The 23,170-nt window shown below is 41.6% G+C and overlaps 1 protein-coding gene across 1 annotated transcript in view; it reads right to left on the bottom strand.

Moving 5' to 3' along the window:
• Positions 1–232: 232 nt before the first annotated feature.
• Positions 233–23,170, bottom strand: part of LOC133972633 (ubiquitin-conjugating enzyme E2 E2-like) — a 57,899-nt gene continuing 34,961 nt past the window's right edge. The window contains exons 4-6 of the mRNA XM_062410185.1: positions 12,962–13,094; positions 6,124–6,271; positions 233–1,037 (exon numbers count right to left, since the gene is read on the bottom strand). Coding sequence (XP_062266169.1) covers positions 940–1,037; positions 6,124–6,271; positions 12,962–13,094 — 379 coding nt within the window. The 3' untranslated portion in view covers positions 233–939. The remainder of the gene's footprint in view (positions 1,038–6,123; positions 6,272–12,961; positions 13,095–23,170) is intronic.

Raw genomic sequence — 23,170 nt, 5'->3', positions numbered from 1 at the left:
TTAAACATGACCAATTGCATACCTAAATGTAACCTTAAAACATGTCTTCACCTTAAAATGTAATGATTTACGTTATGTGGACTTGCTTTTTGACAGCATAAGTAAGAAAAGCCCCTATAGTGTGACTTTGTAGACAGATTTAGGTTCAACTTAACCTTAACATGAGAAATATGTGGACCACATACAGACACACACACAAACACATATTGAAGCAACAGATTGAGACAGGATCTGTCACATTACAGCCAGTGTTTAATTGAGTATTCAATGAGTATGTATTCTTACAAGGCATTAAATGTACAGCAAACTACCACTATCATCATACACAGTGATGGGCTCACTCCATGCCAGAACTCTGAACTCTGCGGGACAGAAATAATACCATGACCACATGTCCACTATAGGAACACATATCCTGATGCCATGCACTAATATTAACCATGAGCTGTAAAACCACTGGAGGGAAACAAACTAAACAAACTCACTCTGTATGATCATTTTTACATGAAACCATCACATGAAATGGGAAGAATACACACGCTCTTTTAGAGAGAGAAGATGACAAGGGTGGCAACAATGTTATACACAATGCAATAACAATAAGAACAACAACATCAACAAGAACAATAACAGTATTAAAGCTTTTCATGACCATATCAACATTCAGTGTATTGGAAAATACAATCCCAATAGACTCTTTGTATAAAAAAGAAGCTTTTCAAGTCAGCATGGAACAAATAACAGTTCGTTTCTCAGGAACGGGGGCAGGGTTGATGACAGGGGCGGGTGTGCTTCCATAGATTTCAGAGGAGGGGAGGTGTCAGAAGTGTGTGTGTGAGTTGTGTGTGTGTGTGTGTGTGTGTATGTTTGTGTGTGTGTGTGTGTATGTGTGGGGGTGTGTTGGGTGGGGTGGAGGGGTCCTGGTGCAGTTGAGATGATCTATGTGGCGTAGCGTTTGGTCCACTGTTTGGCTATCCTGTCGTGCTCAGCTCTGTTTGTCAGGTACTGTGTGGCGATGCTTCCCACCAGAGGGTCGGCTGTAACACAAGAGAAGTGAAATCAATTGGACAAACAATTAACAAGTATTGCAGCGTTCAATCGTCGGTTTTGAACCAGCTCAGTCATATACACTGAGCCCAACATGGCGGATAATAAGCAGGGGTGTTGGGTGAGGTTTTTCACGCAAGCTCAATACTGTACTAGTCTTAATTTTGAACAGGAATATTTTGTTTTAGGTAAAATTACTGAAGTGAATGACGGGTTGTTGTTTCTACACAGCGCTCTGCTCTGTGAACATGACCTTATAAAAGCATGCGATTTCTTCTAGGCGAGGATTCTACAAAACTAGAGATCCTCTTCAGTGGGCGCTGAGCCTGGAGTTAAAAGAGGTTTAATTTCTTTGATAGAGATGATAGATAACGTTTTATTTGCACATTTAGTGGCTTAGCGCTTTACTGCTCTTGTTTCTGCCTCTTTTGGAGCATATGAAGTAACACAAAAATAATTATTAAGTAACACAAAAATAAATGGGTGGATACAGGAAGTTAGTTTCACTTTTCTCTGCAGTGTTTCCCACAGAATTCAATCAAACTATGTTGGTAGCGAGGGTGCACACGCAGGAACATCGCTCTCATGCGCAACAGAGTCCGACTGACAGCTACACAGACTAAAGAGAGAAAGACAGGTCATCGCGGGAGAGAGAGAGAACTACACCACATGCCACTTGCTGCTACGCACACAACTTGAGCTAAAACTAGGGGGGCTGACCGACTGTCTGCGTGGATGGTAAAAACTTTATGGACTTGATGGTGGTTATGTGCCAAGAAACAAAAAAATATTGTAGCCGTAAAAAGGCAGTTAGGAAAGAAAATCTTTATAAGGAAAGTAATAGGTTTGCAGCAGGAGCATTCGCGCCCTGTGCCTTCACGTCTGTTGATACACTGCACACGTCTGATTGGTCAACAGCCACCATCATGAATTCCCTCCGGCTCCTCTATTGATCGTGTGCTGCTGCTCAGTTCGTTGTGCCGCTGGTCAATCTCTCAGTGAGGTGACAGAGAGAGAAACAAATTCCCGGAGCCTCTCGTCCACTCTTGCTTGGCTTCGGTCTGTCTCCTGTGGGGCCTGGCCTGCTGACTGAGCAGTGTGATAAGCTTGGCTGAGCATACAGGACAAACACCCCCTCCGCACTAGTCCCTGCTAGAGTTTCAATGATGAGGGGCTTTTACAGGCGTATACCCATATTTGATGACGGATGAACGGCTCCCTACATGTCATGGTGGTGTGGCTGGAAGCATCTGACTTCAGTAAAGACGTCTACTTGATTTTCTTCTGAATTTCTCCTGTTATACTCATTTACTCATTATATCACGACTGTATTATTTTGTCCTTGCCAGTCTTAACCGAATAGAAAAGTTGCCTCTTCACTCATTAGGCAGCCTTTCCATATCGAGCCCTTTGTCCATCAGTCATGCATTTCATTCCCACGCTGGGGGCACAGCCGTTAGGGAGCAGTTTAAGGTTCAGTGTCTTCCCCAAGGACACTTTGACATGCTGACTGGATGAGCTGGAAATATAACCACTGACCCTGCGATTGGTGAACGTCCCACTCAACCTGCCCCAAAACCATCAACACCATAAATGTATTTGAGGAGACTGTTACACATTAAAAGTAAGGCTGTGCTGACATTTCATATCCAGATAACGATGCCATATACTCTTTTCTCGACTGTGTAAACTGGCCCAATATCTTTTCAGACGTGTAGTTGCAATCACAGACGTTACCTTCCTCCATTGTCACGAGTCTCTGAAATGCGTTGTTTCAATCCTCTGACATCATCTGAGTTGTTTCGATCACTCAACTATTCTTCAGTGGCTCAAATCTATAAACCCTGTCAATACTGTTCGAAACAGTTCTTGTGTAGGAGGTAAAAGAGTCCATTTCTATGCACAAAAACAGGCGGATTGACATTTTTTTTAATTTGTGTCTGAAACCCCTTTAATCTTTTTTTTTTGCAATCCTCTTTATATCCTGATAGCCATCGATAAATAAAGGTGTCTGACAAAAAGGAAAAGCTGGTGTAGATTTGATGAGAGGGCCGATAGGAGACGGTGGGATGTATCTGTTGCATTTTTTCAGTGTAGCCTTATCCTTCTAGCTTCTCCAGGATTACCAACCCTAGCCTTAAGTCACAGAGGTCATTTTTCATAGAAGAAAGGACATTGCGACTTGATACAAAATGTCCTCTGATGAGACACATCTTGGATACAACCAGACTTGTTTTGTTTCTCTGTAGAATGGAAGCACATAGGATCTTACCTCATGACGTCAACACTCTATTAGGTATGAGTAAGGATTCTACACTCGATTTGGATTTTAAAATGCTGTCAAGTCTCAACTTCATTTTAACATTCATGGCAAAAAGCTACTTTTACAGTTTCCACAAAGACAGTGCTCTGATCTTTACAGAAATAACTTCAGTCTTTTCTCGAACACATAAGGACACATTTTTCGCTCACTTTGGTATAACACAGGAGCCAAACAGTTTCTATCTCACATAATCTGATGTCACTCCAGATATTCAAGCCTCCTTTAAAAGGCAGGGTGAGGCAGGCTTTACTACGGCTTTGACACCCTGAAGCTACTGAGAGGAAAAAGCAGACATGTTTAATATAAAAGACTATCCTCATATCAGCCAGATATATCAGCTAACTCACAGAGCACCATTCAATGAGGAGGAATCCCTCAGGGTTTGAAAAAAAGCATTACATTTTCTTTGGGGATTTTCTACAGAAGTTGAGCTAGAAAAAGATGTGGAGAAAAAGGGAAGACATGCGACAGGGATGGAGTTGAACCCTGGACACGCTTCGACATGGCATGTAGCTTAGCCCCAAATGAGCCACAAGAAAGCCGCAGGTAGAAACCTGCTTGAGGGGCCGTGATGCTAGTGTTCAGTGGGGGATGACGACAGGAACGGCAGCTGTGGGAGGGTTGATTAACTGTCATACCATCCACTCCCCTCCCTCTCGCTTTAATGAGCTACATGCCAATGATATCTGGCTGCACGGGAGAGGCAGTCATCAGACGGGCGGAGGTGGAGAGGGAAGGAGAGATATTTTTAGGGTAGTTCAAATCCAGCGACCACGTTCAACATTTGAAGCAGGGTAAAAAAAAAGATTTTGATGAGGCAAGCGGCAGAAAGAAGGACAGGTTGTGGGGGTGTGGGGTAATGGGGATTTTTCTCTTTTGGCAGGAATGGGGCGATGATCAAGTCTTTTTTTGTATCATACTTAAAAGGAATTTCCGCCACATCTGAAAACGCTGAGGAGGTGGAGGAACAGCTATTCTCATTTTCGCCCACGGAGGAAGAATCTCCGCTGCTACATTTATCAAAGAGCGATCCCCGCAGAGAGGACACAAGCTATCATCAGAGGTCTTCACTATCAGCACTACTCCCTCTGCTCATTCCCTGCTATTGACATGTGAAATCACCTGCCATTCTCCTGGCCTCTTTTCTTTTCTTACCTTTCTCTCTTCTGCTCCGGCACATTCGTTCCTGTTCTGTCCATCCCCCACACATTGGTATCGATGCTTTTATCACCTCTGCTCAATGTAATACTTTATATCGAGAGACATTAACAATATTCGTACCTGAGGACAGTGGACCCATGTTTAACTGGTCAATAACAGACAGATTGAATTTCCTGTTCCTCCAGCTGTGGTCTTTGCACTGCTGGTAAACCGGGCCATAATGGATCTAATTAGCTTTAAAAATGTTGACGTCTCAGTGAATGGTGTCAGCTGTTTACAGGATTGTGTTTAGCCAGCCGCTCCCCGATATATATTGACTGGACTGTAATGAACGAAGCAGGAGAGTCTCGGCTCGTGCTTTACGACACAATATTTCAAGAGGGCGAATACAAATGGTATGAAAATGCTACGATCATTAGTTCTGCTTCTCATTCCACACATTCACACTAAGCGCAGCAGTGGTTACTGAAGAGAAGAGTGATATCTGTTGCTGTATAAAAGCCTCAGTATTAATCAATCAGTGCAATCCCCTTTCCATGTAATCAGCAGGGGCTGAGACCCTCAGATGTAAAGTTAGTCAGAGTAGAGCTGTTTCAGACATGTCCTGCAGAGGAACTCCGGAGAATTGAGTCCGGACTGTCTCCGCAGTTTTCCTTTACACACATGCAAAACACAGTAGGAGAAAGGTCTGCTTGTGAGGGGAGTGCAGCATAAAGCGGCAGGATGTAACGTATTAATTCCGCTGCGGACATCACATGGTTTGAAACCGGTGTCGGCTCTTATCACCACAAACTCTCTTTGTATCCGTTTTCTATTTAATTGTTTTTCGTTTTTGTGTCCATCACGTGTATGAAGAGAAATCATCGCTCGCGTGAATCCAGTGGGGGATCTCCAGCTGTGTTCTCACATCGACTTTTGTGGACTTTGAGCAGACTTAATACTAGGGGGGGCCAAGCAGAGAAAGTCCGCAGAAACTCAGGAGGCTCTCACTCAGACGTTTATGCTCGTCCATGCACCTCCTCTTGAGAAACTGCAGCTCAGGCTTCTCTTCATTTTCACACTTTTTTCATATTACACAACAGACTGTAAGACCACAAATGATTTCAAGAAGTGACTGCTTCCCCCTATTTGTATGATTAACTGCATAAAGACCAGAAAAGACAAACAAAAGACATTTTTCGCCGAGACACTCAGATAAAACATTGAACCTCTTAACTCAGGCGCTCTTGAATAAGGTCCTCCACTTGAACTGTGTGGAGCTGGAATTGATTCATTGAGTCAGGGCTTATCCTGCTCATTCAATTGCAGTCGAAAGATATGTTGACACAGCAAATTAAGTCAACAGATCCTGTTGAAAGGGCTGAAGATTCAAGAGGCAGAGTTTCTATCACTGCTACAAGCCTGTCTAACCTCTAAGGATCCTGCTGCACTACACAGAGCCTGCTTGAATCCTCACAGTGACACACTTCTGAATACATCATTCACATAGAATGGACATGTCAGTCAACCTGTCGCAGCTAAAGCTGGGGAGAGCTGTGACAAGGAGTCGCGCGTGTGTGTGTGAGTGTGTGTGTGTGTGTTGCAGCTCTCACCAGGGTTGCAGTCAGTGAGCAGGGAGCAGATGGACAGCAGGACCTTGGAGATGGTGAGGGCAGGACTCCAGTTGTCCTTCAGGATGTCCAGACAGATCACCCCCTGACTGTTGATGTTACAGTGGTAGATCCTGGTGCGGAACGTCACCTGGAGATAACACATTGGGGAAGTTAAATTAAATCAGATTTTTAAAACCAAAAACAACAAAAACAATGAGCTGTAACATGCTAAGAGGCTAAGTAAAGCTGAGGGGAACTGAAGAGCTGCAAGCTCCACACTCCATGTTAGTCACTTGATCCATTGTTCACGTAAGAACATGATGATTTCAACTGTCTACACATCTTATGAGTTCCCATCACAGTATGAAAAAGCAGATGGCCATTATGAACATTTTCCAGTAGTAAAAAAAAAACCATTCAAACATGCAGCCGTGGCAGTGGTATGCATCATCTGTCTTTATACAAGGACACTGAAAGGCACAGGTCAATACAGTTTATTAAATCATTGACTGAGATTAACCACGGCTGCTGGTCTCACTAAGCCAGAGACACACACACTTTGTCGTCGATCTATACAGAACCAAGGTGATCCTATCGTCTTTAGTCGACAGTGAAGTGAGGACAGCCTACAGCACTAAGCAGAGCCCAATATCAGCACAAGGAGCCCAACATCATTAAGAAGTGACCTTTGACCTTCGTCTTTCTTTAAGATCGATGATGCTGACCAGGACTGGCAGCCAAGACATGCTCTGTTTCCCTTTTCTGCCTGCTCAGTGGCGGCAGTCTGCTCTCATTACCCCCTCCCCCCCATCCCTACCTCCCTCCGCTATCTTCTCTCACTAACTATCCATTCATCCTTCACATCTCTGTCTTATGAGATACAAACATCCCTCACATGTTAGCGGAGCCGAGGCACGCTGGCATGACGGAAAGGGACGGTGGCTGACTTGTGATGGACAGACAAACGAGCGAATAGGGCTTTCCATTGCATGTGAGGATTAAGGGAGATGTGAAAAGAAAAGGTGAGCGTGGGGATTGATCGTGACTGGTTGAGGAGAGGTCTTGGGTCTGATGATGTCCTCTACTGCGCCGAGCTTGGTTAGCAGTGGCATGCTAATGCAGCTGGCCCAGCGGCCATGAAACAGATCCCCGCCTAGCTTGTGTGGTCTCATTAACAGGCTGTAATCTCATCATGGCTGACGCTAATAGATTATGATGTTGCCTCCACATAACAAAAGCTATGGGTCTAATCCTACACCCCCTCTGTATTATAGTGTCATCCCTCAGACTCTTAAAGACAACCTACAGACTCAATTGTATCTCAGCTGCATTCATTCTGATTTGCCGATTTGTGTTTCCGAGAAAATTCAAAGCATAAAACACTTAAATATGAATATCCAAAGCAAACGGCATGGCAACAGAGCCATTAGTCTTCATCAGTGTCCAGAATGAAACACTATCATCCGCTGTAGAGAATCTAGGTGCTCAGGTCTGATGATGGCACTAGAGAAAGTGGGTCACTAATGTCAGTATTTCAGAGAGGAATTGTGGGATGGACAGAGTAAACCCTCATTGCTCAAAGATACATTCATCTTTTTTACCTCCGCCAAGGAGGTTAGATTAAGGTTAGGTTTGTTTGTTTTATAAGAGCAAGAGCACACAGACTCAAGTGGGCAGATTACCATGAAACCTGGTTGGGGGGGATGTGGTATGATTCAAGGGAAGAACTCATAAAATTATGGTATGGATCCGGATCAGGGAGTGGATCCGGGAATCCTTTCTATTGTCTTTAACATTGTTTTTCAAAATTTTCACTATGAGTGTGTGGCATCCGGTGCAGCTTGATTGAATTGAAGTGGACTGTTGGGCCTTAACAGATGTATGTGCTCTACTAGTGAACCCAATTTGAAGTAGACCTCCACAATTTAGCTGATATGGCTAAAGTTTGAAAGCCTATTAACACAATCACCAGACATGAATCAACACTAGCTTTCACTTTTCTGTGCACCCTATAAAGTCAAGATTCATGATTCTATATCTTTATTGTCATCATACTCAGGTTCAATGAAATTCTAAGAGGCTTCTCTCTACAAGATATATTTATATATAGGTGAAATAATATAATAATAATAATGATAATCTACTCTGAGCTTTTTTGGTCACCATCACCTCAACAAATTCCTTAGCTAAATGCTCCATTGTTTAATGCTGGGCATGTACTGTAGTGAACAATGCATATATATTTGAGCTCCTTCAATACCATATTGCCTGCAATGGGTGAAAATAACATAGTCTTTGTATTTTCAGCAATCAGTATTGGGACTCAGGAAGTCACGAGACCTCCGTTACCAAGTTGATGCTAAAATTCCAAAAACATCAGTGCTCTTTTTTGGTTCTTAGAGCCGATGATGTGCTGTAAATAAAAACATGTGATCTCTGCAGCCGAATATGTTAATATGTTACTTCCTGCCTCTGTCTGCTGCACCCGGCTTCTCCCCCCCTCGGCTTAATAATGTGGAGTATTTGTTGCTGTTGTGCATGCGTCTGTAGGGAAAACCCCCCGTTGCGTTGTGCATTTGTGAAAGACAAATAGGCCGAACCAAATTCTCTGGAGTTTTTCCTCAGGTCATGTCTGTAAATATGAATTTACTCTGACTTTAAAGTTTAAAGGGAGATGTTTTATCAAATGTGCGCATATTGTAAACCTGGACCACCTTGTTGGATTAAGAAATTATTTTCACGAATGTTCATGGCAGACTCAAAAGGAAGACTGTGGAAGGATCCATCCAAAAATTTTCTTTCATGCTGAAACCTTATTTTTCCAAAATCTTGTTCAGAGAAACACATCACCACTGTCACTGATTTGAATATCTTTGCAAGATGTTCTAATACAACCTGCGATGATGCAGCTATCTGGGCATAAGTGGTCTAGGCAGGATTTTTACAGTTGATTTTCTATTGTCTCACATGATTAGACTCTCTCATTGGCCAACCTCAGAGTAAACCGAGAGTTTCGGTAGATTACAGAGTTGTCTGTTCAAACCTGCCGGCCGGCCCTCCAGTGCTTGTCTCCGTGAATAACTATCTGCATGGGTCAAGGTTTTTTCTGGCTTCATGGCTCCCACTCTAAAGGTGTGTTTCCAACGCATATATTTCCCCCAGGAAATTCGAACATTTGCAGGAGCAGGGTCTCAATCAAGTCCAGTGGGAAATCTCTTTACACCCAAAAAGGGCCTGCTTGTCGGAGGTAGAACGTTATGAGGGTACAGGAACTCTTGGGGTGTGCCCTTGCAGTGCTATAGATTATTGTTGAAGTACTCCTTTCAGCTGGTCAAAATTACAAATAGCTCGTAAAAACTATTTCCTTACTATGTTGAGCTTGTTCAGTTGTTTTGATAACTGCTTTGTTACTTGTGGCCTTTGTCTTACTCTTTTTATGATAAACCGAAGCCCAAAGTGAATCTCCTTCATGGTAACTGATTTTGTAGTGTTGCTGTATTGTATTCTGCAATCAGTTGCTCATACCGCAGGTTAATTTGCCTAATCTCCCTGGTCATTTGACCATGGTGCAAATACCTGCAATCAACAGACTGCAGAAACATTTTTAGGTTCTTGAGAAAAGTGCATATTTTAAATGTGGCAAGATGGAATGATTTAAATGAGGGAATGAACTAAATAGCTGATCAAGCTGACAAGTTGAAGGCTCACTCCTCGTGACCGAGGTTTGAAAATGAGAATGAAATCTCGCAGATGCGGATGAAGTGTGACGCACAATACACTCTAAGCCATGAGGAAATTATGGTCGACCTCCATCTTCAACAATAGGTCCTGTAACAAAATAATGTTGGACCAAAATACAAATACTGAAGCTGAGCCCTTGCCATGCTCTACCTTTATCTAAGCGTATCAGTGTCGGCCTTAACAGGCTTTATCGCCCTAACATTAGTGTGTGAGGCAGCGCAGTGAGCAGCTGCAGCTGTCAGATTGGTGGCTGTGAGCCGGTGGAGCTGCTGGATGGCACGGCTCACAGCCAGACTGGAAAAACAAGGCAGCAGGAGGGCCAGGAGTTTAGACGAGCTCTGTCCCGCTCCCCACCCACCCCCAGTCAGCAAAGCCGGCCAGGAATGAGGCCGTCACAGCCAGTCAAGAAGGACTGAGGAGAAGTCTGTTTCTTTTTGGGAGTCATGTTCCACCCCACTCAGCAGCTCAAATACACAAGGGTCTAACAAAATTCCCAATCAATTCTGTACAATAACAAAAAAAATATTCAGTGTTTCTCGAGCACTATGTAGGAGAGTCCATATTGAGGAATCCAATCAAAGTTAAGAAGTTAAATATGAAGCTTGTTTTCCTCCAAACTAATTGTAATTGTTCTCATTTGAACTGAGACTCTACTTGTTTGAAAAGTTTTCCATGCTGGTGCCTGAAATCTGATACTTATGATGCCATCATGACTCCTTTCTACCTCCCACCGAGAAATATTAAAAGTTTTTCCTACCAACTCTTTTCAGCATGTAATAAAATAAGCCCAGCCTCACTCAGTTTGTCAGTATTATAGTAAACACATTTGCCAGCTACTACGTCTTTGTTTGAATAGGGCGTTTTCAAACTAAAACAGGGCCAGCAGCATTTCCACATTTTTTTGTTTTGGCGCCTGTAAAACTCCAGAGTATGGATGCCAGGTGTATCTGTAGCTGAGTTAATGTGTTTTCAAATGAAAATATAGTTGTGTGGATTAAGCCTTCATGGCTGAATGTGTGAGGATATAAGAGAGAAGTGACAACACGACAGACTGCATGAGACACCTGCAGGAAACCAGCTACTTAGACAGCCAAAAACCCTTAACACCACAGTCACATCAAAATGTATTATATTTTGAGATATAAAAATTTCTTAAAATCAGATGGTTGGATTTTTTTTCTATTATTGTAAATTTTCACACATGCACAGACGTCGCATCCTAATATTTGTGGTGACCATCTGACGGCCGCATCACCCTCAGGACAAGCTCTGCTTAGAGAGCATCATAAGCAACTTTTTACCATTGCTGCTTCTTCTATTTCTAAACTGTGATTCAAAGCAAGATGCATGCTTCTCCATACTGAATGCTGCATATTAAAAACAGGATAAATGTGCCACATTTATCCTGTTTACCTTTTTATCTGTTGACTTTTTCAACATACTTCTCTAAATAGCTGACAAAGGTTAGACAAAGAGTATTTATAGAAGTGTAAACCTAAACCCGGGACAAAATCAGAGGTACCACTCAAACTGAGGGGAGGTGGCAACCGCTGTCAGCCAGTCAACCGTGACAATTCTGACACACACTTGCGTCAGCTGAACACACACATACCCGCAAACCCACAGCTGCACTGGAGGGGAGCCAAATGCTGCTGAATGCCGGCAGCATGCATAACAGGAAGAGACACAATAACAAGAAGCAGATAAAGGATAAGGCTTGTGATATCCTATATTGTTCTTCCTGTCAAACGATCTAAACCAACACTTTTTCTATTATCCTACTGACAACTACTCTGTGTGTATTGAAAACATGGTCATAGAGCTCCAGTGTTGTCCAAAATCTATTCTATCTCATACAGGAGCCTGCACTGTTGCACTGGGCACTGTCGTTTATTTTGACTAAAACACACACACACACGCCCGCCCGCACAAACAGAGCTAATTCATCCGCGGCCCTTTTTATATCTGCCGCCCTATTGTCTTTGTGTTTTTGAAGCTAACTGTGTTCCCCACAGCAGAGAAGCTCATAATTCAGAGTCTCATTCATTAGTTTATGAATATACAGACAGCAGTCATGGTAATGATATATTAAGATCATCTCAAAATTGTTTTCATGAAAAATCCTCTCTGCTTTTGCTGGTTGGCTGTTTCTTCATGTTAAGTGGGACTGTGGATCTGTTCAATTCATGAGTCAGTTACTCTTTTCATACCTGCCATGTTTTAGTGTGGTTCCAAGAGGTTCATTTCCAATTCTAGTTTTGTACTGATAAATTAAATTTTTTTCATTACATTGCTTACATGGATGAAATTTAAGACCCATTTCTACTTATCAAAATAACTGTCTTTTGTCTGCAATGACTTCAGTACAATCAGCATTCCCACCCGGCTCAAATGACTCTTCAATGGACACAGGTTTTCATCGGCTTCGATCTGCACTGATGGAAACACCCGGGTGAATGTGCTATTTTCTCATTTATTTTGGCAGTCGAGAAACTAATGCTGCACCTTCTCCTGAACAACATGATGACACGCATTGAACCAGGCATTGGCATCAATGGCTATGAACATTTGTGTAATTATTGTTTTTTACAAATGGGAACTAAACGCAACAGCAATATTTTCTCTTATTGTGGTGCAAAGTTGCAACACTGGCAAGACATTGAGGTTGGAAAGCTTCTCAGTTTCCCCTCAGCGTTGGCAGTAGGAAATTTCTAAACGGTTTACCTGCATTTAAAAAACCTACGTATACCGATTTGTAAAAAAGGTATAATAGTTTCAGTAGGAGTGTCACGCACAAGATAGGAGAGAGCATTGAAAGGCAACCTAAAGAATGATTACTTTAGTTTTTTTATAGGATTTGTTGACAATAAGAAAATATAGAATATCCCCAGTCCTATCATTTGTCATGTGTGCGCTTCACTTCTTTGTGCTGCTGCCACCGTTTGTAAACGTCATGCCGTTGCACAAGTCTTACAAAAGAAACTGTTGTTGGACAACAAGGTGAAAAGCTGACATCCTGCTGGGACAGTGGTGGCATTGTTCAAAGCGCTGGCTGAAGGAGTTGGGGGAGGGGGCATAGCTGCAGGGCAACACTCACCTTGGGTGGTTTGAAGGGGTAGTCTGGTGTGAAGGCAATATCCAGGAAAAACACTCCTCCCTCGTACACGGAGCCTGGGGGGCCCAGGATGGTCGACCTCCACTCGTAAATGTTGTCTCCTTTAGGACCGGCACTGCATTTTTGAAAATAAAACACAGAGGGAAGAAGGGGACAAATTAAATCCACCAGCAGGCATTTAGAGAGTGAAGTTTGCTGTAATTGTGTAACTTAATTCTCTGTGCAGCCGCAAGGGAGTGACTGAATAAAGTGTGTGATTATCAGCCACACAAAGCTGCCATTTAACTTGTTCTTATCTTACAAAGACTGCATCTGAAAGTGATGAGGATGAGCAGTGTCATGCAGATGACTGATCTGTCACACACACACACACACACACACACACACACACACACACACACACACACACACACACACACACACACACACACACACACACACACACACACACACACACACACACACACACACACACACACACACACACACACACACACACACACACACACACACACACACACACACACACACACACACACACACACAGAGAAAGGTGTTGAGCAGCAGCTCTGTGCTTCACCGTCGGGCAGCTCTGTTGTTGCCTTGATTCTCACCTGACACACACACAAGCACGCACGCACGCACGCACGCACGCACACGCAGACAAAGTATAGAGGCACTAATCTAATTCCATTTTCTACTGGAATTAGGCCAGATGCCCCTGTCGGTTTCATGTATTACTTTTACTTTCATCATTTACACACACAGAGAAAGCCAGAGAGAGAGAGAGAGAGAGGAGGGGGCGGGGGGCAGAGAAAGAGAGTAAGTAAGTAAGTGAGAGCATGTGCAGGGCACATGAATGCAAGATGAGAGTGTGAGCGGAGCTGTTCATGTGAAGCGGCAGCCTGTTGTAAAGCACCGGGCCACTGCAGACCTTTTTCTTGTCAGCGTGTGTTTGGGCACAGGGAGGAATTATGGGAGGATAGGGAAAGGATGCCAACATTTTCTCCTGGATGGATAAAAATAGCTCCGAGAGTGATAGTGTGCAGGGTCTGACAGGGGGACAAGAGAGCCAATAAATCCCTGTGCTGGGTGTGATGCAGTGGCCTGATGTGACTCGGTGGGGAAATCTTTGTTTGTATGTCAAACAGCTGTCAGATTTAGTTAAACCACAACGTGATGCAGATATTGGTCTCACTATTATCAGCAGCTCTCTTCACTCTGGCACTACACCAGAATATTTAAAGCATGCTTTTACAACATTTTCCAAAAGTCATTAGCAGCTGATGACATTCTTACCATCAAAGAATACATTTAAAAATGTTTAATCTTCTTCTACCACCACAGAACTGGACAATACAGACTTCAGCTGCTTTCAAACATGCCCTGAACTCTGGTGATCCTCTGCAGATTCTCCAGAAAAATATGTGAGGATAAAGTCTGAGTGAGAGTCTCTGGAATTTTTTCGATTTTCGATTTTTAAGTTTCAATTCAGAAGTCAAATCTTAAGATGAAGGAGAACAAAATATTAGTGTTGATTCCAGGGCTGTGGTAATGAAAAAAAGGAAAAGTAAAACTCCATCATGCACTGGACTTGGCTAAATCTTTCGATGCCTTTCCACTACTTTATTTGATCATGGATGCTCAACAAGCAATAGCAAAGACACCCTAATGTTACTAACTTTACAGTTATTTATATTTATTTCTGACTAAGCAAAGTGATGAAAAACGAACATTCCTCAAAACTATATAATTCAATAACTAATGTCAGTCCCCCCTGGAAAGGTCTGCCTCCCACTATAGAAACCTCCGACATACTGGTAATGTCAAGCTAGTCTGTGCTCAGCATTATGACGGCTTGGGCCAGTGTGATGCCTGCATCACGAGAGTCACTCACCTACAAACACACACAATATAACACGCGACAAGAAACGCATCACCTGAGGCTTTATAAAGCCTCATGGTTCTAGCCCAACACAAACTGTTTTACTCCATGTTACAGAAAAATAACTTTTGTACCTCATTGCTAGAAGTACAACTTGTGTTATGCAGTAAGGGGGCATATGAGTAAGCCACCTGTGGAAACATCTGGAAATAGTCCATTGCATACAATGCACAGTTTTCAACTGCCCAGCTTGTCGTTCATCTGTTGTTGCCCCAGTAAGCAGCCTGGAGCCCACACACTTAACTACATTTTTAAAACATGGGCTGATAAATAAGTAATGAGTGCAGTAGGCAGATTTAGGGATTTTGGGTCTGCAACCATATACATACTCACACTCCCAGCCATAACATTATTAGTTTGAATTCATGGAATCTAATAGCCCTGTAAAGTTTGCATTTGCCTTTGTTAGTGGTTTTATTATTTTGAATATAGATTTGTTAAATGATTTTTATGATTGAGTTTATTATTTCACGTTATTATTTGCCTAATCCTGTGCTTAAATGCCTTTTTGAAGACTTTGTTTACTCTTGGCTACCTTAAGTTATAGTTTTCGTTAGGTTTAAGGTTAGTTATACAACAAGAAGTTTTTCTTTGTAAGTGTGTACAGAACACCACAGTCAGAAACTTCTTCAAGCATTGCAACCATCAGATGCTGTGCACAGTACACCCATATATAAATGTACATATAATTATATCCATCCATAATCAGTGTTGAGTGTATCATAACTGATATTTTACAGGCTTTTCTGTATGCACAAGCAGCTTTTCATTAAAATAAAATAATGCTTTAATAATCTCCTCAATTGTGTTTAATGTGCCCTATGTGAACCACCCGCTACGTCAACTTTGTTACATGAGCCTGGTTAAATTTAATGAGTTTGAGCACAAGAGAGGAACTCTTGGTGGGCTCAATCCACAAACTACCAGTGTCGGCTTTGAGAAACCCATTATTAGTCAAATCCTATTGCAATGTCAATGTTTCACATCGTCCTCTAGGCCTCTTAAGGCCGGCCAACTGCTGATTTTTCTCTCCACTTGAATTCCCACAGTTAACTCTGCAGCAACTGGAAATATTCATGGCCCGTACCGCCTGCTTTTCTGTTCCTGCAGCCTGGTGCAGCCCACTCTAACAGTGGATAGAGAAGGGCTCTGTGTTTTTACTTATAATTCTACCGAGGCCTGTCAGAATGATAGAGGACACAGACCTCCAAGTTTCACCTCAGGGTACGCCCTCTTATTTATCCAAGGTTGTCTTTATTTTCAGTTGCTGGTGACTTATCTAATAGAATCTGGGATGTGCTTCAAAACACATACTGGAGGGGAAAAAAAGAGTGCTTTTAATAATGAAGACTGAATGACGTGGATTGACCTGGCTATTTCCCACGGTGTCAATTTTCACACTGTAAGCCACTAATAATGAGCCTGGAGCAGTAAGAGTGCCCACCAGAGGAGCCGTATAATTAAGACATGGCTGTTTCTGCATCTTCTAGCTCCCTTGTAACAGTTAATTCATTATACACCCTTAAACTGACCACTGGAGAAAGACATGTTGAGTCTACAGCCAAATACAAGCACGGCACAAAGAGGACGGTCCCCTCAGCACTGCACAGCACTTATTTATTTATTTAATAAAATCCTTCGAGGAAGTTTTTTTTGCAAAAAGGTTAAAAATCCATGAACATTTCCTAGACAGCCAGAAGCATTTTGTCCTCAAAAGACATTTACACTGTGCTAAATAGTTAGTAGTTGTGCATCTAGGGCTAAATTGAAATTCGTTTTATATTTTATGCATGTAAAATGCTAATTGAGAGCTTCTACTCTTTTGCTTTAGTTTAGTCTGCAAAAGTATAGTTTTCGACTATCCAACATCCCACTCAGGGACGGATACTTTTCAAAATTCTTTGATAGCAATAGTATGGGATCGAATCAAACATCAGATACAATTAATAACTTTTTATCTCCATCTTGTTGTGATGACACTGATCACAGTATGAAGTTGATCTGATGAAAGCCCTGATACAAGTATATCAAAGAAAAAACTAAACTACTGGCCACTAAATGCAAAATAGCCGGCTTCCAGTTGCCTTTTTTCCAATTGCACCTTGCGACTTTTTTGTTTGTCTGGTCATGATACACCTGTGTATCGATTTTTGTGACGATCGATACACAGGTGTATCCTGACCAGACAAACCCATTGGAAATTCCTCCACTTCACCACTTTCTAACTTCTGCAAATTTTGGTAAGAATTCAAGCATGTTAAAGCCCTCAAAAAGCCAATTCATTTTCCTGAATATTAATAATAATAATAATAATAATAATCATTACAATTTCAATAGGGCCTCCCATTGTCAGTGCTCGGGCCCTAAATATACATTTTAGTACATAAGCATCGACCTGTCATCTGACTTTGACAGGCTCATCTGTGCAAGTCTTTTGAATTGAGTTCATCCCTGACATACAAATTTGGATTCAGAATCCATCTCCTCATGGGTCTCTAGTGGTTGGATCTAACCTCCCTGATATGTAAATAAATGCTGCATCAATGCTGTTTCAAACCAGTGCATGCACTTTTCAACAACCGATAAAACCATTACACCTGTTTTTAGAGCAGCAGTCTCTTCAGTATAAGCAGTGACTTCTGCACTCCCAGTGGCATCATTTATCATTTTGCCCTGTGGGCGTATCGATAATTGCGTAAGCTAATCAATTCAGCTAATGAGGCTGAGTGACAGACAGGCTGTCCATCTCTATCAAGTCACATACATTAACAGTTTAAGCTGGAGGGTTAGGAGGGACTTAGGGGAGGTATTCATGAATAGCTGCACATGTGACCCCCTCTCCTAATAATGATAGTTTTCATTGTTCTAGTTAGGCCTTTGTGAGTAAGATCCCAAATCCAGTTACAGGTAATTTCATATTCAGATATATGATGTAGAAAATGCTTTAAAATGATAACTAAGTGTATATAAAAAGATCACATGGAGTGGCCTATTTCTTATCATATTAGGAATTATATACTCAACAAATAAGGGTAATTATATATGTTCAATAATTTTATTTGGACCCTTTTTAATTCCAAAGCACTTATTTTGTTACAAACTAAAGAAATATAATCATGTATAATGTGAATATCCCTTTCCTCACCATCTCCTTTCAATCATGTAGGAGAACCTCGGGTGGCCTTCATGATGGACTCAGTAGAAGTGGATCGGTTCTCAACCTAGAAGTAAAGAGCTTCTTCCAAGCTAAAGCAAATTTCTATTATCAGGTGATTATACACTAATGAAAACATCTTTCTGATAATCATTTTCAATTTCTTCATATGAACCCCTTAAACACTGACCTTTCAATCAACTCAATTCTATTTTTAAAGCTGGAATTCACAAATCCCAAACTTGCTATAAAGGCCTGTCTTAAATACAAAACTCTATCAACTATATATATAGATATTCGTATGCCCAAGAACAGGAATAAAAGTAATCCAACAACGAAGGTTTGTGTTTGCTCTTCAAACAATATATATTTCCTCAATTTCTTCCAATGTCAATCGTCTAAACCAGAACTTTCAAAGATTCTTTGTTCTTCTGGTTGTAAAACAAATCTAACACGGCTCTATGTATGTTTGCTCACACTGCGTTCGGCTCGGCTGACACCTCAACATCTAGCCCACTAACAGACGGTTATTATTGTACAAGCACCTCAGCCATGTTTCTACGCTCAAGGGCACTGCGCAAATGTCAGTGACTCACCCGGGAGAGTACAGAGAGGCTTCACCACACAAAACTCTTACAAACATAACAGGTAAATAAAGAACTGCAGCTCACAGACATCAGACGAGTGGAGAGACTGTCACCGGCACGAATGAGGGAGTTCCGTCCTTTTATTCAGAAGTTTATAGAAGTTAGAGTCCTTTATTTTAATTGTGTATTTGACAATGTGTGAACAACAGACCAGGGTTACCTGTAATTGGCAAAGATCCTAACTCAGCCTCTGCAGTAAAAGAATGGACTAAAGGGGAGAGGACAGCAGAGGACCTGACTAGCAGCATTACGATCTACTTACACTCCTCCAGAGATGCTTGGATACGACATGACAACGTCCGAATCTGCACCTATGCTTGACTCATCCGCCCATCACCGACCTAATGGTATAATTTCCTCCAATTTAAAGACCAGCACTCGCATGAATATGAACTTTGGGCTTAAAAGCCAGAGTAAATGACGCGATTTTGATTCAATTATAAATGTTGGTGCTTTTGGACACTTGGATGACACCACACGATCAACATGGACGCATATTAGTTTTTATCTCCAGTCAATAGTCTCAGCTCAATGCAGGAATGCACAAGATTGTCTTTCTTTGCTGTTTACATTTTAGAATGTAATTCATATTTTACACATTAATGATGTATAATGCTTATATAACCCAACTGAATCCATCCACTATTATTCAAATGTACATTTTTATGACATTTCCCACTCGATCCACGGATCAACCATGAGTCTGAGGCTATAACTGAGCAATTTTGATCAAACAACAGAGTCTTTCAGCAGATTACTTTTTTTCTGTGATTGAAGAGGTTAAAACACATGGTTTTCTGAGGACTTCAATGACTTTTCATCAACAGCTACCATCACCACTACCTCAAGTCGAATGTGAGCTACCAGTGCAAAGCCTTGCAGAAATGCAATCTTACTCATTGCAGTGCACTAACATGTCATGTCTCGCTGCTGTGCTCAAAGTTCATTTCTGGGTTGTCAATGACCTGATAAAATTTTGAGTGCAACAAGTCCTCTGAAGAAATTCCAGGATTGACTGACTCACTTATTTCTCTGTCAGAGACAAATTGACCTGTATGTCTTGGTCGGACTGGCTATTGGCAGAACAGGGATTAACCCTGCAGCATTGGTGGGCCAGTGGCGCTTTAATATTTCAATCCAAGATTTAGCTGTGGGAAACAGTGGCTATAATTTCTCAATCAAGCTCATGTACATATGGCTTTTCATGATCTTAGGGCCTCATCAAGCTTTAATTTAAGTTTTCCTTAGATCTGACAACAGTAATGTGGAATCTGACAATGTTACATGCATTCCCATTTTACGCAGGGTTTACACTGGACGCGGAAGCGCCGCACCGCGTAGCACCATTCTCAAGCGCCCATGTAAACCGCACAATTGTGTAACAGGGGGGCAGCAAGGAGGCGCCTGGCTTTTCTTGTTAAAGGAGGGACAACATCATGCCTTTGAAATCAGACTCTCCAAATGTGTTCCCCCAATATTCATATTTAAACAATTCATGACAACAAAGTTACATAAAAGTTTTGTCAGGCAGACACTTTGTGATGCAGTCAGGTGGGGGCTATGACGATACAGGCTTTTTACTCTGCTTTTGAATGTGGCCATTTCTGGAAAGTTTCTCTTTTAAAAGTGGTTTGACAAGACTCCGTCTGTTACATAATTTTTTTTTAAGGGTCTGGAGCCTTTTAGTCCTGAATGTTCGTTGAGTTTTCCCCAAGCTATATTTGGCATCCGAGTGAACTGTGTAAGCGCCTTTGCACTTGCTCTTATACAGCACAAGTTAAATCTTGAGCTTCCTAAGATTACATCTCTTCAAGGAAAACTCAACTTTTTATAGCCGGTATTATTAAGGCACAATATCCAGAGGCTGTCTCTGCCTGGTTAACAGGATTTTAAAGCCTCATTAATGAACACAAACCAGCATCATCATGACTGCTCTTATTGAATGGCAGGCGCAAGGTCTCGGGGGAAGTTATCCACCGTAACAAGGTTCCGGAAAGAGGTGAAATGCTTCCTTGAAATAAAGACTCTTTTGAATCCTTTGTTGCATCAGCTAGGGAAACCTAGTATTGACCTGTGCAGACAATGTCCCTCTTCACTCTGTTCATCCACAAACTGACAATGCTAGGGCTGCCACTAATGAATATTTTCCTATCGACTAATCTATTTTACAGATTAGTCGATTAATCTAAACGATTAATTTTCCTCCAAATAAATCTAATTGAACATTTCATTTCATTTCCTTGGGGCCGCGCCGCACTGCGCAGCGCCGAGTTCGCTTAATAATGTGCGTGAGACAGACTGTGTACTAATGTTGACATCTTTATTCGGGTCCTCACTTCCTTGTCTGACCCCGCCCCCAACACTCATTGCCATTGCACTTCTCCATTGTCTTGAAAGTGTTGCCTAGCAACATAACATCCTTGCCGTGACTGTGTGTGTGCATTTTGTGCTGCAAAAGGAATTTCCATTGAAACAACAACAATATTACAAGCGGACACAACAGCAAAGCTCAATTCACAACTGGTGTTGCTGATGGATAAACATGAAGAACAAATGCATGACCTCACACATTTATCTTTGTTTATGGCTCATAATATCCAAATAGGTCCTTCAGGGACAAATCAACAGACATTAAGCGATTAAATTAGACAACAAGATTATATGAGGAGAATCAAGACATGGATTACCTCCTAAATATTAGTGACAGCTCCTGGGCAGACATCAAATCTAATACATTCCTCGTTGGCTCGTTCTACTGATGCCTCAAATAAGAAGTGAGATTTTCATCAATATAGAGCAGTTGGAAATGAATCAGGCCATTCAGGCTTTGTGCATGATTTGCTTTGATGGTGAGCGCTGACAGTGCAGTCATGGGAAAAGCTCATCATTCTCAACTCAGTTACCTCCTGTCTTATCTTAATGAAACAATCTGACAGACCGATGGCTCTTTTACACAAGCCGCAGTCTGAATAATGTGAACATGTTCAAGTGCAAACATGACAAGATAGTTAGGTGAAGAAGTGAATAACAGACATAAGGATGAAAGGAAGATGCTCATCATCCTGTTATTGGACATCTGCCACTGAAACGGCTTTTGTCTCATTGGCTGGCACGTGTCAAATCAAGCTCACATATGAAGGCACCTCAAAAGTCGTCATGGTCAAAAATTGTTCTGGTCAACTGCTTTACCACTTTTCAATCTGAGGAAGACAAACCTTGTGAAGATAAGTCCACAGCACGGAGTACTGGAATGTCTTACGTTTGGTTTTATGATATACATTTCTTTATATTAAAGTCTCATTTGAATTATTCTATTCAGACATTTAACACTTGAAAAGATTGGCATCTTTTTGTTGAGTAAAGTATTGAAAACAGCATATTTAATTTTGATTCTCAAAGTCAAAACATCTAGAAATACCTCACCCTAGTCCAGAAAACATTGCACATGATGGGAAGGACCACCGTATCTAGTCTCTTATTTTTCTACGTCATTATGTGGATGCAATGTTAAATATATTATCTGTTGTATCATGGTCATGGTGGAGACGTCATAATTCTTCACGTTAGCTCTTGCAGTGCTAAATCACAACACTATACCACTCATCTACACCGGTGTGTGGACTTTCTCAATAACTAGTTGGCATGTTTCCCAAGCAGCATATTACACTGAATCCCGAGTGGCAATTTAAGCAAATGATACAGTTGGATTTGAGTCATCTCTTCTTCTTCCTCTCAAACGCTCTGCCACTAAAGGGAAGAAAATGTGTTTATGATAACCTTTGCAGTTGCTCCAGCCGTTAATGGCTGCCATTACAGAATAGAAATGGTAATTCATTAACTGTCCTCCAGCTGTGAGAGAGTGCAGCCAATAAAACGGCTTCAAGAGTGGAAATGAGAAAAACATTTTTTTATATGCCACTTTTATGACCACTCAAAGTGCTTAACAGTGTGTCACTTAGTAAAGAACCAAAGACGAAGGCACTAAAATATCACTTAATTGACACAAATTTACTAATGAGTTAAATCAATATCCATTGTATTTTTAATTTTCCTGAGATGAAAAATTCATCATCTTGCTTAATTACATTGAGTTTGGAGTGAATCATGCTAGAGTACGCCTGTAGTGACATCAGGCGGGCGGTTGCACACTGACTCCTGCTTCTGTCTACAAGTCATATCCAGTGTTCATTCAGCAGCCTGTAATATTAATCAAATCTCACTGAGATGAGAATCCGAGTTTTCTAACAGGTTTCTGAACTTACACTAAGCTTTTCAGTTCTGACATTTACTACAACTGCCAAGGGCACTTCATGATGTAGAGGAATAGATCAAATTGTATTTTATATTGAGTGTCCTTGCTAGACAGCACTCCACTCATTAGCTTTGATTTGTAAAAAGCAAAGGAATCATACAGCTGATGATATCAGGCAGCGCCCTTTGCCCTG

Source organism: Platichthys flesus, chromosome 17 (assembly GCF_949316205.1).
Source record: "Platichthys flesus chromosome 17, fPlaFle2.1, whole genome shotgun sequence".
Taxonomy (NCBI): Eukaryota; Metazoa; Chordata; class Actinopteri; order Pleuronectiformes; family Pleuronectidae; genus Platichthys; species Platichthys flesus.
The sequence above is the reverse complement of the archived record's forward strand: the minus strand, read 5'-3'. Positions and strand labels throughout refer to the sequence as shown.